At 39.4% G+C, this 15,587-nt stretch overlaps 1 protein-coding gene across 1 annotated transcript; it reads right to left on the bottom strand.

The window, feature by feature from the left end:
- Positions 1-8,409: 8,409 nt before the first annotated feature.
- LOC125904712 (recoverin-like) lies at positions 8,410-15,335 on the bottom strand. Its single transcript, XM_049602310.1, has 4 exons — positions 15,303-15,335; positions 12,500-13,086; positions 10,059-10,170; positions 8,410-9,335 (listed from the first exon to the last, which is right to left on the bottom strand). The coding sequence occupies exons 2-4, from the start codon at positions 12,878-12,880 to the stop codon at positions 9,250-9,252; spliced, it is 579 nt and encodes a 192-aa protein (XP_049458267.1). The 5' UTR covers positions 12,881-13,086; positions 15,303-15,335; the 3' UTR covers positions 8,410-9,249.
- Positions 15,336-15,587: the final 252 nt, after the last annotated feature.

Raw genomic sequence — 15,587 nt, 5'->3', positions numbered from 1 at the left:
CAGATTCCATATGATCACGTAATCTTCACTTTTGCTGTAAGTTGAGACTTTTGCAACTATGATTAAAAAAAGAACCTATTTAGAGCCTATTTAGGTTGTTTGAAAAAAATAAAGACATGTCTATAATTATGAAACCCAGTGTTCATCATGTGAAACAGTTGGCTAAGGTTTTTTTTATTAAAAGTTTATTTTTCTCATACGCAGTTTCTTGACTCAGATGCCCATGAAACTCTCAATTAAATAATCAGTATGAACAGTTAGAAAATACCTCAATAATATATTGTAAAATTTCAAATGTACAGTACTTTGTATGTAAGATTTTTGGAACGACTCAAGAGAGCAATGTGGTAAGATATGATTCCTATGTCTGTTTCCATTACAGTTTTATCTTCTTCCTAACCATTTTAAGACTCCACAATGACAAATAAGATTTGTTTTACCTGCAGCCTAAATACATGATTTGCATGGGACCTGAGTATTTGTACCCCATTATACTGTCTTTTTTTATGTTTTCCCATGTTTATGTTTATCTACTGAAAAAAAGAAAAGCGAGAATTAAAGATTACAGCAACAGGGAGATGTGGAAATTCAGACAGATGCTTTCAAATGCTGAAGAGAAGATTATGTCAATAATCTCCCCAGTCAGGGGAATAAGACAAGAGAAAGAGACAGAGAGAGAGAGAGAGTGAGTGAAAGAGAGAGACTGACATAATAAAGGCAGTGAGGCAGAGATAAACTGGGCTGCCAGGTCACTGAGCAGTTTGTTCAAAGTAATTAAAAATGTAAATTAAGTTGAATTATACAACGGTTTATGTAAGATTAACCTCTCACGCCACTCATCACTGCGGTGATCTAGCTCAGACAACACAACCTATGGAACATGAAGGTTTTCATTTATTTATATGTTCAATGTGTGTCTGTCTGTGTGTAATTACAGCTAACACATGTACTCGTTCACTTAATGTTTTATTTAATTCAGAGAATTCCATTTGTCATAAAATTAGTCATCTAATTTGTATACACTATATACATTTTAGTAATTGAGTATCTATTTAGTAATAGATAGATAGACAGATAGACAGACAGATAGACAGATAGTCCATACCCACTGGTAGCTTTGTCACCTTCTACCTATGCCAATCCTCAATGCCAATGTGCAGTTTCACATAGATTGACCACATCAGTGAGTAGAAAAACGTGGGACAGACAGAATGAGTGACTGACTGACGGAATGACACACTGTCAGTTTCCGTGATTATGTACAGCATACCATACCATGACTAGAGCACTATTCAGACGGGATTAGTTTTACATGTGCGCGTGGGGTAATGTCACTTAACCACAGGATGTCGGTAATATTAATGGCCAATTCGCACGGGATAAGAAATATCAGTATAACTACCACAAGTGGGAGGGGTAAATCCATTCACACACCGCCGTCCCCTCCTGTCGTCATATGCGTATTAGGGCTGTCAAAAGCACCATGAAATTGAGTTAGAATGTTTTCGAATTAATTTAGTAGAGTTCGAATAATATTCAGATTTATTATTATTATTATTATTATTATTATGTTGCAGCCTTATTTTCAAGGTCTGGGTGTGACCGAGGACAAGACACCTCCACCTGGAGTAGTATCCAGCTGGGCTTTATCTAGAGCTCGCAAGATATATTTCGGCCGAGCTTTGGAAAGCAGATCTAACATGGCACCACACTGGTAAGGTAAGACAACATGTTTACATGTCGTTTTCTATATGTTCTCTGACATTTATCCTAACGATATGAGGTGGTCTTTGTGGGAAAAAAAAAAAAAAGTTTAGTGGACTAACTTTGCACTTGAAGGTATGCCCGTTCACTTACGTTTTAACAGGTCTGACGCTACTATGCGCCCCGGCTGTATCTAGGTTAACGGCTAACATGCTAACTATTATTTCTATGCGACAAGTCACTTGAAACAAATTTAGGACGATAGGAGATAAACCGAAATTTCCCTTTAAGCATTTTTCTGTTGTTATAGCGCCACCCAGTTGACAATTAAAGTTAAATTTCTCCAGTCACCTTGAGGCGTCCTGTTCTACATATCTACCAAGTTTAGTAAAAATCTATATGGCAGTTAGGCCTAGATAAGAAATTAGCTCTCTAGCGCCCCCAGTTTGTTTGATCGGGTCAATAATGGAGGGGTCTCCTCAGATTATGTGTGGTCATATGTCTCTATATGTGAAACCCTTGAGATGTTATACACCTTTATGTGATGAGCCACGCCCTCCGCAATATTCATTGCCTTATAGAAGCTCAGTTTTAGTGCGTTTTCCAGCTTTTGCCAAGAGGGAACTTTAGATATTGGTCCCTAGATTATGTTCAACAAGTTTCATGCAGATCGGTCAAACTTCCTAGGAGAGATCAATTTTAAGTATCAATCTATATAACCGGAAGTTATGGGTTCTTGAGGCAAATTTGTTCTTCATGAGGAGAGGCATCTCTGTGCAAAGTTTCATGTCTCTACGACATACGGGGCATGAGATATGCCCATTCAAAGTTTGCAATTTCAATCGGTTGCTATAGCGCCCCCTTTGGCCAATTGATGTAATATTGCTTCATTCGCATCCTCCCATGACCCTCTACCACTGTGCCAAATGTCACATGGATTGACCAAGTCAGTGAGGAGAAAAATGTGGAACAGACACACACACACCCACAGACAGACAGACAGACAGACAGACAGAGTTTTCATCATATAGCCTAATATTACAGTCATGGATGTTCAATCATGGAGAAAGGGCCAGTAAGGGCCATTAAACACAGTCATTCCAAGGCTGCAAGTACATTGCTACATGTAGCTACGTGCTAACCCAGGGCCAGACTGGGAAAATCATTTGGGCCAGGAAAAATAGCGGGTAATATAGCCCCAGTCAGGCCACTTTTTAAACAGAAGGCCTGAGGGTCCCTCACCAGGAAAATGTTACTTTAAAGACTTCTTTTCCTGTATTCTGGTGAATTTTAGTGCATGTAAAACACATAAACTAATGAGCCAACAACTTTATAGTACATTATTAACCTCAAATGAAACCAAAGGTACATATGGTGAATGAGGAAGACGACACAATGACTAACTTTTAACCAGTATTTATGAAATGATAATTTATTATTTAATAGTAATTTCTCAAAGAAATTTAAGTAAATGTCTTACCTATAGGTTGCACATTAATCATCCGACAACCTGTCCGATTTATCTGGTGACCATCTGGAGGGGTCCAACCCCTAGGTTGGGAACCACTGGACTAAGCTGACTGATGTCATATTTAATAATATATCAGTCAGAGGGACCAAACTACTACTTATTGCAATCTTTAAACTACATCAAGCTGACAATACTTATGCCCTTTTAATGTTATTCAAGGTGGATTTGGAAAAGGCAGATTTCCCCTTAAATTTCCCCTTAATAGGCGAATCCGAAGCTGGAATTGGATGTCAACTTCAGCATTGTGAGAGTTCATGAGTTATTCAAATGAGAGATGTGTGGAGATGTGCACTTTGACATATTGCGTCTGTCAGGCAGTAAAGGTTAGAACAGGGCTCCTGACAAGAGATGATGATGATGATGCTGCATCGCCAACGTTAGCTAGGTAGCATGTTTATTTTTAATCACTGACTAGTGGTTTGCATTTGACAGCATCTCCCGCAAGATAATTTCTTCTTATATCTTCCTTCCTCTCTGCTCTCCACTTCCTCTTCTTTCCACCACAATCCACCTTAAAGCGCTCCCAGCCTTTTCATGCCTTACTGGCTGCTTTGGGGGCATTTGACACAGCGTGATGTATTCACAATACTCCTAAAGATTTCTTTTTTTAATCTGCTGGCCATTATGCATTTTTAATTAGGTACAGCCTATGGGCTATTCACCCAGTATTCCAGACGGCCAGTGTGGGCCTGTGCTAGCATCAGGGAAATGCAGTCTCTGTTGCTGATGTTAATTTGGATCATATTCATGCTCAAATATGTCCAGTTGTGTTTAGATGCTTTTATTGGTGATTTTAATGGGAGAAAGGGCTGCTATACACATTCCCCATCTGCAAGTAGCCAACGCTGCTACTTGTAGTTACATGCTAACGTAAGACAAACATAGTTGCTGATGTTGTTAATTCCTTACAGATTTCAGATCATATTCCTGCTGACACAGGCAGGATGAGGAAAATAAAGTGTTTTACATTGACAATTAAAGCATGTAAAAATGTACTCATAGAAACCCAAAGTACAAGTATAAATCCGAAAATAAGCACAATAGGACCCATTCAAGGAAGTTCCATGAGAATGGTGCCTTGTGTCACTTCTTTTTTTTTCTTTTTTTGGAGGAACCCACTAAGATAAACATCCTTGTTTTGAACGACGACTAAAAGATGCTTTGAAATTCACTGGGCTTCATAATGAAATAAGCAGCATGCAATTGTGTACTTAAAAAACCACAGCAGATGTCCCCTGGAAAGTGGGGCAAGAAAGTAAACTATGTCTTCTCATTATGAAACAATGTTAATCTTTTATATAGGGACTATTATCTGTGATTGTTTGAATAAAACAGGCCAGCTGTGAACATCTGGAGAGTTTGGAAGGGGCAAGGGGTTGGGCTCTTATATTCTTAAAAATAAAAAAGAATATGTTCAATAAATGTAAATTTATATTCAAGAAACAAATTATAAAGGAACACTTATTGCAGGATATTTTCAGATCTTAGACTACCATGTTATCTTCACAGTCTTCACAGCAACATCTCTTTCTAAAAAAAAAATAGTGTCCTGGTTAGTCGGGATAATCCACAGACCTCACTGTAAAGAAGGAAAATTGCTACCAATCAGAGCTGTGGGGTATGTGGATTATCTGTTGGAGAACAGTTTTTGATTGTAATTCCTCTGTTGTTGGAGATTAACCTGTGACAGACAGACATCAGTCTTTCGTTGTGTAAACAGGTCAGAAAGTGGGTTGAGCACATGTAGACCAACGTCATTTGCACCTGTGAAAAGAGGTATTGGTGCTGCAGGGAGGGCAGAGTTTATGTGCTACAGAAACACTAAGCAACCCCATCTGTGTTCTTCCAGTAGCTTTTTAGGCTCCAAACATAGATGTATTGTAGCGACCTGTCTGTATTTTTCCAGTGGATTTTTGGACTTGAAACGCAGGTGTTTTCGCAGCAACCCATCTGGAACCCAAGCAAGAAAAACAAAGGAAAAACACAATGATAGGTGTCTTGTAGTGACCTGTCTATGTTTTTTCAGTGTTTTTTTAGGCTCCAAATGTGGGTGTTTTGTAGTGACCTATCTGTGTTTTTCCAATGGATTTTAGGCTCCAAACATGGGTGTCTTAAAGCCACCTGTCAGTGGTTTTCCAGCAGCTTTTTAGGCTCCAAACATTGGAGTTTGTAGCAACCATTCTGTTTTTCCTGTGTTTTTTCTGCTTAGGTTCCAAACAGGGGTGTTTTGTAGTGACCTGTTCAGGGGCGTGCTGGCCATAGGGAGGTTCGGGAGTATTCCCGAACGGCCGGTCTGTTCCAGGCCAAACCGGCCGGTGGTCGGAACCTTTTTTTACCCCATAAAACGCAGCCGCAGGTGGCAGTGGCACAGAGTGGAACGTCAGACTGGGTCCATCTAATATTTTGCATACTAAGGGGGGATACGAGTGGTTAGCAAGCACTGCCTACATGGCCCAATCATCCCAGACGGGTCGGGCCGGCCCGACAAACCCGACTGGACCCGCGGGTTCAGGCCAAAAAATATGCAAATGACTCGGGCCGGGTCAGGCCTCGGGCTTCCTTTTTTTTGGGCAGACAATTAGGCTAATGTTGGTGTGTCGGGTCTGGGCTTAAAAACCCACAGGGTCGAGTTGTAATTTTCAGGTCCATTGAGAACTCTAGTTTGTGTTTTTGGATGTGTTCAGGGCACACAGAACATTAATTGTAGCCTATCCGCAATGTTACACCATACGTGCATACATCATTAATCTGCTTTATCAATTAAAAATAAAAACTAGTGGCTGACCAGAAAAACGCACAAATTTCTTTATTGCAAAAGAAAACATAGCCTACTGTGTTCAAAGTTAAAAAGATAATATTTGAATATATAGGCTATACATCCTGTTTTCCTGTACTGTTTCTACATTAATATATAGCCATTTTTACCAGCTCAAGAAAAATACATTAAAGTGAGTAGCCTACCCAGTCCTGCAGTGTGCAGGTGTTCTTCCAGCAGCTTTTTAAACTCCATCCATCAGTGTTTTGTAGCAACCTGTCAGCAGTAATATTAACATATACAGGATAGACATATAACTAAACGCAAGGACAACAAAGCTGAACAAGGAGAAAGAGTGCATAGAGTCTGGTAAAGAGGGCACAATGGAAGCTTCACTTCCCAAGAACACTTAGGAAAGTCAGTCTGCCACAACATGTGCTAGTGTCGGTCTGTCATCACTCCATTGTCCTGACACATGGGATCTTAGTGTGGTATGGTAAACACTTCTGTGGCTGACAAGAAGGCTCTACAAAGAGTCATCATCAGAGTCCAGAAGAACAGACACCTGCTTGTCCTGGAAGACATTGTTTTGGAAGGGCCTCTTTTGCTCTGCCTAAGACTTGTTTGCTCTTTAGCCCTCAGAAGAGCACTACGGGCCCATCAAAACCTGGTCAAAACATGCAAAACAAACAGTTTTTACCCTAAGACTATCACCAAGCTGAACCCTGCACTGAAATGACACCCCCTAAAGACAATATTTATACTTTTTTATTCCCTTTTTCAATTTTTTTGTTATTTTAAATCTTGAATTTTTGAGCTCTCCTGAGGCAGTGGGCTTGAATTTTGCTCCAGTACAGTGACAAAAGACAAATTCCATTTCTATTCTCTTTATCTTACTATATAATGACGAAAACTGTGTGTGTGTCTGTGTGTCTGTTCCACGTTTTTCTCCTCGCTGACTTGGTCAATCCATGTGAAATTTGGCACAGTGGTAGAGGCTCATGGGAGGATGCGAATGAAGCAATATTACATCAATTGGCCAAAGGGGGCGCTATAGCAACCGATTGAAATTGCAAGTTTGAATGGGCATCTCTCATGACCCGTATGTCGTAGAGACATGAAACTTTGCACAGAGATGCCTCTCCTCATGAGGAACAAATTTGCCTCAAGAACCCATAACTTCCGGTTATATAGATTTTCCGCCATTTTGAATTTTTTGAAAAACGCTTAAAATCGATCTCTTCCTAGGAAGTTTGACCGATCTGCATGAAACTCGGTGAACATAATCTAGGGACCAATATCTAAAGTTCCCTCTTGGCAAGTTGGAAAACTTACTAAAACTGAGCTTCTATAAGGCAATGAATATTGCGAAGGACGTGGCTCATCACATAAAGGTGTATAACATCTCAAGGTTTCACCGATCACCACGCAACTTTGTAGGCATATGACCACACATAATCTGAGGGGACCCCTCCATTATTGACCCCATCAAACAAAATGGGGGCGCTAGAGAGCTAATTTCTTATCTAGGCCTAACCGCCATATCGATTTTTACTAAACTTGGTAGATATGTAGAACAGGACACCTCAAGGTGACTCTAATTGGTAACTGGGTGGCGCTATAACAACAGAAAAATGCTTAAAAATGGCTAAACTTTTTTTTTTAATTTTTGGTATGACTAAGTCATGGTATGGTATGCTGTACATAATCACGGAAACTGTCAGTTTGTCATTCCGTCAGTCAGTCATTCTGTCTGTCCCATGTTTTTCTACTCACTGATGTGGTCAATCTATGTGAAACTGCACAGCATTGAGGACTGGCATAGGTAGAAGGTGACAAAGCTACCAATGGGTATGGACTAGTATACACTTGATTACTAAACTTTTTCATTGTACAGCTAAACAGCTAAACACTAGAATGTTTCTGAAAACATCTCAGGCAAGAAACAGGCAATATGATAACCATATCTTGATTCATATTTGATCAGCGCAGCCTAGTTTGACAGTTCCACCACAGTTCACAAGACTCCTTGGCTCTGATTGGTTGTTTTCATTCAGGCGCGGTGGATTCTTGTAAAGGCCATTAGAAGCACTACAACTTTTTTTCCCACTGATCATCTGTCTTATGTACTACTTTCAGGATATAGTTACAGTTTTAGCAGACAAGAAGTTATTTTTTATGATAAAAACTGTAGCTTTAAGAACATTCTGTACTTTGTGTTTAGTGCTAATTAACATGTGTTATCATCCCAACAAGCTAAACTAAGATGGTGAACATGCTAAGCATTACTCGCTGCAGGACCGAATATTAGCATTAGTATTGTGATCGTGTTAGCAAGCTGCATAATAAATATGATAACAGCTGAAAAGAAGAATTATAGAAGACTTCCAACAACTTAAGTTTTATTACAATTTCATGGGTTTGTTTTATTGAATTTATCGTAAAGGGAAATCTGGGACCAACACTTAGTTTTACATGTTGTTGTACATGAACAACCTATTCCCCAGAGTGCACCACTTAACTAGAACATCAAACATGTACGACTGTGCCACATGGATGAATTGAAGACTGTAAAAGACACAAAATTAGACAATAGGAAGGGCCCAGATACAGTTACACCTCGCTGCATTTACATGTTGGTCAGGGTTTTAAAAAACATCCCAGAGACTACAGAGACCAGCATTGGCTGCCCAAAAGAGAAAGAAAAACAACATATTTCATGGTAATGTTACTTAACTAAAGCACATGACATATTGTTATCATATTAAATCATATTAAAATGTGTGCTTGAGTTGCTAAAACACACCATTATCGCATTTTTCTTAAGAAATGTAAACTAAACATTGACAGTTTCAGAAATAATGTATGTGCTCCATCTAAAGGAGGCTAAACTTAGCAGGAAACGCATATGCACATTTTATTTATTTGTGGGGAAATGTCAATTAGGTCATGTATGAGGGGATATTACTGTCTACTTTGTGGTAGACAGACAGTAGTCATCGTGGAGTTTTTAACATTTTTTTAATTTCCTGTATGATGAAGAAAGCTGTTCAGGCAGCACACATACATTGGTAACAAATGCTATTAAACCCTGGAGGTGATTCTGCATCATTAATTTTGAGCGATGGGGCGTTATCGTCACACCTGCTGTGTGTTCACATTTGTGAAGGTGCTGTCAGGTGTCATTGCATTAGCAGAGTAAAGGGTAAAGTGGAAATGACAGGACTGGAGAGAGATATAATGAATCTCTAGGAGAGTGTTACTTCGAAGGCTGGTACTGAATCAAACGAAGAGCGTCGTCATTATCCAACACTCCCTGGATAAACTCTCCCTCTGCCACTCGTTCTGGAGGCAGAAAAGGAAAAAAAGAAAAAGTTTAGTTCAGGTATTTGAAATGACACGACATTAAAAACACTTAGGTTCCAAGGGGAAAAACACTGGACCACACTGATTAATTTGTTGCCTTTATTAGTGAAATCAGACCAGTACCTCAGACAAAATCAGTTTGACTGCAGATTATTAGTTTGCTTGAGCTTTATCTCTGAGATGTTTGCTGTCCTCAACCCAAGGAGTAGCTGGTACAGCTGCATACTGCTATGGAGGATATGCAGAGCAACTTTTTTCAACCAGGCTTCTTAAAGGTTCCTCTTTGAGAAAGGTCCAAAACATCTGCTGGTACAACAGATGCAAGGCCAAACCCAATCCTGAACATGAATATTTGCTCATTCATTTCAACTAAGGCCTTTTCCTGGGGTGTTGGTGGCTTAGTTGATAGAGCAGGTGCCCCATGTATAAGGCTGTTGCTGCAGCGGCCCGGGTTCGATTCCAGCCTGTAGCCCTTTGTTGCATGCTCTCTCTCTCTCTCCACTTCACACTTCACTTTTCTATCAATTAAAGGCAAAAAATGCCCCAAAAATATCTAAAAAAACCCCAAAAAACTAAGGCCTTTTCCATGACTAACTGTTGAATGTATTTCCTGTTCCTGTCCGATTCAAAGCAAGGGCACCAAGGTTGTCAAAAGTCTCATATTTATACATTCATGTCTCCATTCACACTGTTGTCTCTCACCATTATCACCCTTTTCAAAGAATGTCCAGAGTTTGTCTGCCCTCTTCTCGGCTGTGTTTTCGTCATCAGCTAGACTATCCAGCTCATCTTTAGGAATCAGCTTGAAAATCGCCTGTTAGGGGAAAGGAACAGCAGACACAGAAAGGTAAAAGAGAAGAAAGCGTTCAAATATTTCACATTTTGAAATCCCTCCTCTGCCACTTCCCCCCTTAGTCACTCTTCCCAGTCAGCACAGTCAGAACTAATGGACAGGAAACATCACACCCAAATCCCCCTTTAATCTTAACCATTTTGCCACACCTATGAGCTGATCATGTTTCTACTGACAAAAACAGCAACAAACTGCTGTGGTGCCAGGGATTAACCAATCAGCCATTTGGCCTCTCTAGCTTTGTTCTGTGATTATATGACCTCAAATCTTTTAAACTGAAATCCAAAGCCCTCAAAAATAGGATATTTTTAGCTAGATATTATTGAGAGCTATACTGGAAATAACACAGAAATATCAAACTGCCCTTTTATAGTTTATAATCTTTATACTGTTTGGTGGTTCCTGTCTCTTTATAACCGCTTCTATATGACTTCCTGGAATACCGACCAATTGGATTAATATCTGAGCATTTTACATTTCAACACAGACATTAAATAATCTCATCACATACAGAAAAATCACAATTACAGGGCTTAATGAAAAGATTACTGTGGAAAAATGACCAAGCTGTCAAATCAGTGGCAAAATTACTTAGTACTTATTCAGACTACTGCAGTCAGACTGAAGCAGGATTTGGCTTTTTTTCAGTGACTTTTACTGTTAACGTCACTTAGTCTTTTCTGGCTATTTTTGCAATGCAAACTGTATAAAGAGATAATAGAAATAATAATAATAATAAGTTTCTGCCATTTTGCTCTCTGAAAACTAATTCAGTGAAGTACACGCAAGTAAGTTATGTTAACGTAACCAAAATAGTGGCACTGGTGATGTATTATTTGGAATTTAAATGTTACTAACTTCATATCTGACAATTGAAAAGTTTTGAATGAAAAAAATAGGTGTTATGGTTATAATTTCAGCTCAGTGGTCTAGTGGTAGAGTGTCCGCCCTGAGACTGGGAGGTTGTGGGTTCGATCCCCGGCCGGGTCATACCAAAGACTATAAAAATGGGACCCATTGCCTCCCTGCTTGGCACTCAGCATCAGGGGTTGGAATTGGGGGGTTAGATCACCACATGATTCCCGAGCGCAGCACTGCTGCTGCTCACCGCTCCCTCAGGGGATGGGTCAAATGCGGAGAACAAATTTCACACACTCAGGTGTGTGACAATCAGTGGAACTTTAACTTTAACTTTAACTTTAACTTTAATAATTTGTATAATTCACTGTATTGTTAAACTCTGCAACATTTTCAACGCCAACCTTTGTTGCGAAGTCATCCAAAAGGTGCAGTATGTGACAGTCCCAAATCATCCTGTATGCAGATGATACTGTTGTTTACACTTCATTTCCTTTTGGGTGATGTCTACTCAAAAAACAAGTGGCTGCCATAGTTTACTAAGAATCGGTTAGGTAGATTACTGAGTCTTTCAAACTCAAATCTGAGTTTCAATAATTACCATGTCACATTTCTTTTGATCCACAATTGTTAAAATAGGATGAGAGCATGACTCCTGTATACTCTTCATTCTGTATTTATATATATCCTCCCCTCCTCACTCCAAAGTGCTCTGTAGGCTTAGCCCTTAATTAATCCTAAACTGTTTATCAGCATCAATCAATCAATCAAGTCTAATCTTGTGTCTAAAAAAAAGTTACCTAACAACCGTAATACCATGAGATGCAAAATAGCTTTCAATGCTGCAGGTAAATTTGGTGGAAGGGAATTTGATGCTACTATTGAGTGAGTGGGTGCTAATAGAGGTAGAATCAGAAATTACAAAAAGTTTGAGTGGCATGTCCAAATAAAACAACAGACAATCACATTTCCAGACAATCACATGCTTAATTTAAACTCCTGCGAGCTCCTGTGTTATCTGACTATCAATATTGTAAATATAACTTCCTTCACTGCACGGCAAATGTCAATCACAGTTCCTTCCCTTTGTGATTCTTGCAATCTAACCTCCATGCCTTTATCTACCTGTCAATTGAATTGTCCTGGTCCCAGTCTGACAGTATACAGAGGGACCTACACCCTCTTAAACCTCATTCACCCAGTGTTGAGGTCTGCAAAACCTGCTAATGCCTGACCCACCACACTAACAAATACAGTACAGAACAATCAACTTCTATGCAGATGAAGCTGTCGTCTATGCATCATTTTTACTCAAAGCACTTAACTGTTCCCTCAGACAATTCCCAAACATCTGGAGGCCAAACAGTGAGCAACCTACAAGAGCTGGTTGTTTGTAAGGCCACTACATAACTCCCCTTTCTCCAAAACTCACCGAGCAGATTTCCTTGACCTCTGACTTGGTGATGTATCCATTCTTGTCCACGTCAAACAGCGAGAATGCCCATTCCAGTTTCCTGGTGGTCTTCCCTGTTGATGTCATGTGGAGAGCAATGATGTACTCCTTGAAGTCCAGTGTGCCATCGTCGTTTGTGTCGAAGGAGCGGAAGACGTGCTGGGCGTATGTTTGGGCGTCACTTTCTGGGAAGAACTTGCTGTAGATGCTCTGAAACTCCTCTTTTGTGATGCGCCCTGATGGACACTGCCTCTTGAAGTTTTCATACCACTGGACAATCTCAGTCTCTGAGAACTTGGTGTTGAGTTTCAGGTCCTCCAGGATCTCTTTGGACACAGCGCCGCTCTTGCTGTTACCCATTGTTGATGGTGTTGGTGATGCTTTAGAGCTAAGTGTGAACTTGTAGCCCTTAAGCTCTTCTAGGGCAATTAACTCACAGATTCAACCTAGGGAGTCACCTCCTCTACTCTGTCAAAGAGGTAAACAGAAGACTATTCCTCTGGAGTGGCTGCAGTATCCTTCTTGATCCTGGTCCTGGCCTACAGTTCAGTCCACAGAAGCATATGCTGTGAAAAGAGCAGAAGCTGCTTGGTAAGCTCATTAAGCCAATCGACCATCAGTAATACCAACAAGAGGTGTCACGGACAAGGTTCAACCCAGGTCAAGGCTGAAGTGTTTGTTTACTGGCATTTATAGTGTGATGCTTTAGATGGTTTTGGTATTCTCTACCTGTTTGCAATTAAGAATTAGCAGACTGCAATATGTTACCAGTTCTTTAAGCCATATAAGATGTTTTGTGTCAAATTTTGATATGCACAACAACAAATAGTGTGAGGAAAATAATCTGTGAGAATTGATTCCCACTGCACCCTGACAACTCAGCAGTGAGGACCTGAGCAGTATGACTCAGGAAGGTCTTGGGTGACATTTAGGAATATGGCTTCTCCGCACTTAAGCTTTGATTTCATGAGGTATTTTTTTCCTCATTATCAATGTGGAATATTTAAGATGTTTAGGAGAGCCATATTCTTAAGTGCCAATTAATATATTTTCATCAGCCACAGTAAGCCCAGCTTTATGAGCCAACAAGTAGAGTAGAGACTGTCTCTACTGATCTCCCACCCAATTAAATTTTGTCAATTAATTCATTTATTAATTAATTTTTTTTATTTGCTATGGTTTTGTAGCTTCAGTGGCAATGAGTTAAAATCCTGTGTTTTGTCCACATTCAAATTTTAGCAGTTTTGAAAGGCTCTGAAAGGCCGTAATTACAACTATACAGGCTGAATTGCTTCTGCAGCAGTAAGTGTCTACTAGGGCGGGGTATAATTTAAAAAAAAATTAGAATACAATACCCTTATACTGATGAAGTAAACATTTGATCATTTTTTTATGTCTTTATCCAATACCCATCATGTGAAAGGATGCATTCACCCAAATGATATTTACATTAATGTATTTTAGAAAAGTGTTCAAATCATAAAAGTATTTGATAAATAACTGTACAAACAACTCATCAAATTCACCCAACTCAGCTTTAGCATACTCCAGACTGCATAGGTTGTAGCTGCAAATTACACGTTGCATTAAATTGAAGAACGCTTGCAGAGATTGGCTGCAAGCTAATGCATACAACTAGTCATTGTTTTCTAGATCTGAGTACAAAAAAAAAATCAAATGCAGGTATCGTTTGACTGGAGAAGTTTAAATGCTACTTAGAACTGGGTTAATTTGGTTGATACCTTTACCAATACCCAGCCTTAGTGTCCACCAACATCCCCAAGGTCTTCAAATGGTAAAATTCAGCCTCCAGCTCAGTTAGCGGTGAAGGGTAACTCATTATATTTTGTGTATCACTACTAATCCAATGCAATCCATCCAATGCAATGCTAAAAATCAGTGCCTTGGTTTGTTACCCCCACTGACTGAAAGTAACATCAATACACTTACATTACTATAAAAAATTAGACTTATCACACAATGAGCAAACTCATTTTTTTTTTTTCCATCTGCGACAATCAAGACAAAATATTCTAATCTCCTGGGGAGCGAAGTAAAGCACTATGGTGACTTTAAATAGATCCAATTAACAAACCAATTCAAGTACTTTATACTTTGATAAAACAAGAAGAGGTGTCTCATCTTTTTCTCAATGGTAAATTGCAAATCAATATAAAATAACCAATTTTAATTGCATCTTGAACATCAATAAATATTTATGAAATTCATCATATAAAAGTGGTATATGTAATTCTGGAAAAAGATAGTTGACTGTTGAGTTTCTTTCCCCAGTCTTCAAATACCAATGCTTGGGAATGATAGTCCACCAACCCAAGGCATCGGTATTGGGCGACCTGGGAATGAGACTCAGTAATCAACAATCTTTCACCGGAGTTACATACAGCATGTTTAGATAAAAAAATCTTTGAAAGGTTATGGGTAACAGCAGATGATTAAGATTATCATGGCATTCTAGTCTCTTCTTCAGCATGTCGTCATCATCTAAGTAAGAAAATGTTCTTTGCGGTTCATTGTTTTGGATGGAAAACAGACAATGATCAATCAGCAAAACACAACAACAAAAAAAATATCTCTTCCTTTGTCATGACTCTATGATGACTTAATGTCTTTATCCTCAGAAAATCTCACTTAAACCTAATTTAAGGTAAATACTACCAATACCAAAAGTCTGGTGGTTGCTGGTGGTCTAGTGGTTGCTTGAGCATTAAGAATCGCAGTATTACATGTTGTCAATGTAGTGTAGCTCTGTTTGTTTTCCTACCTGTGTGAGCAGCTGAGGAGTCCAGGACAGACAGTGATGATCTGTCTGAGAGCAGCAGAAGAAATCAGCCTCCACTTGTTGAGATAAGTCAATTAAGATGGATCAACTTGAGGCGGAGCCACAGCAGCACTCATGTGAACCCCTGAGCTTCTTGATTTTTTTCTTCTTGTAGTCAAGTGGCCAAGTCACATTTATCTAGAGGGTGTTTTTCACAAACAGGTTTCAGAGCAAAACAGACACACATATCAAGGCGGGCATCACAGACGACCAACAGTGGAAGAAGTC

The sequence above is a fragment of the Epinephelus fuscoguttatus genome, linkage group LG17, assembly GCF_011397635.1.
Source record: "Epinephelus fuscoguttatus linkage group LG17, E.fuscoguttatus.final_Chr_v1".
NCBI classification, from domain to species: domain Eukaryota; kingdom Metazoa; phylum Chordata; class Actinopteri; order Perciformes; family Serranidae; genus Epinephelus; species Epinephelus fuscoguttatus.
This window is presented reverse-complemented; position numbering and strand designations above follow the sequence as displayed.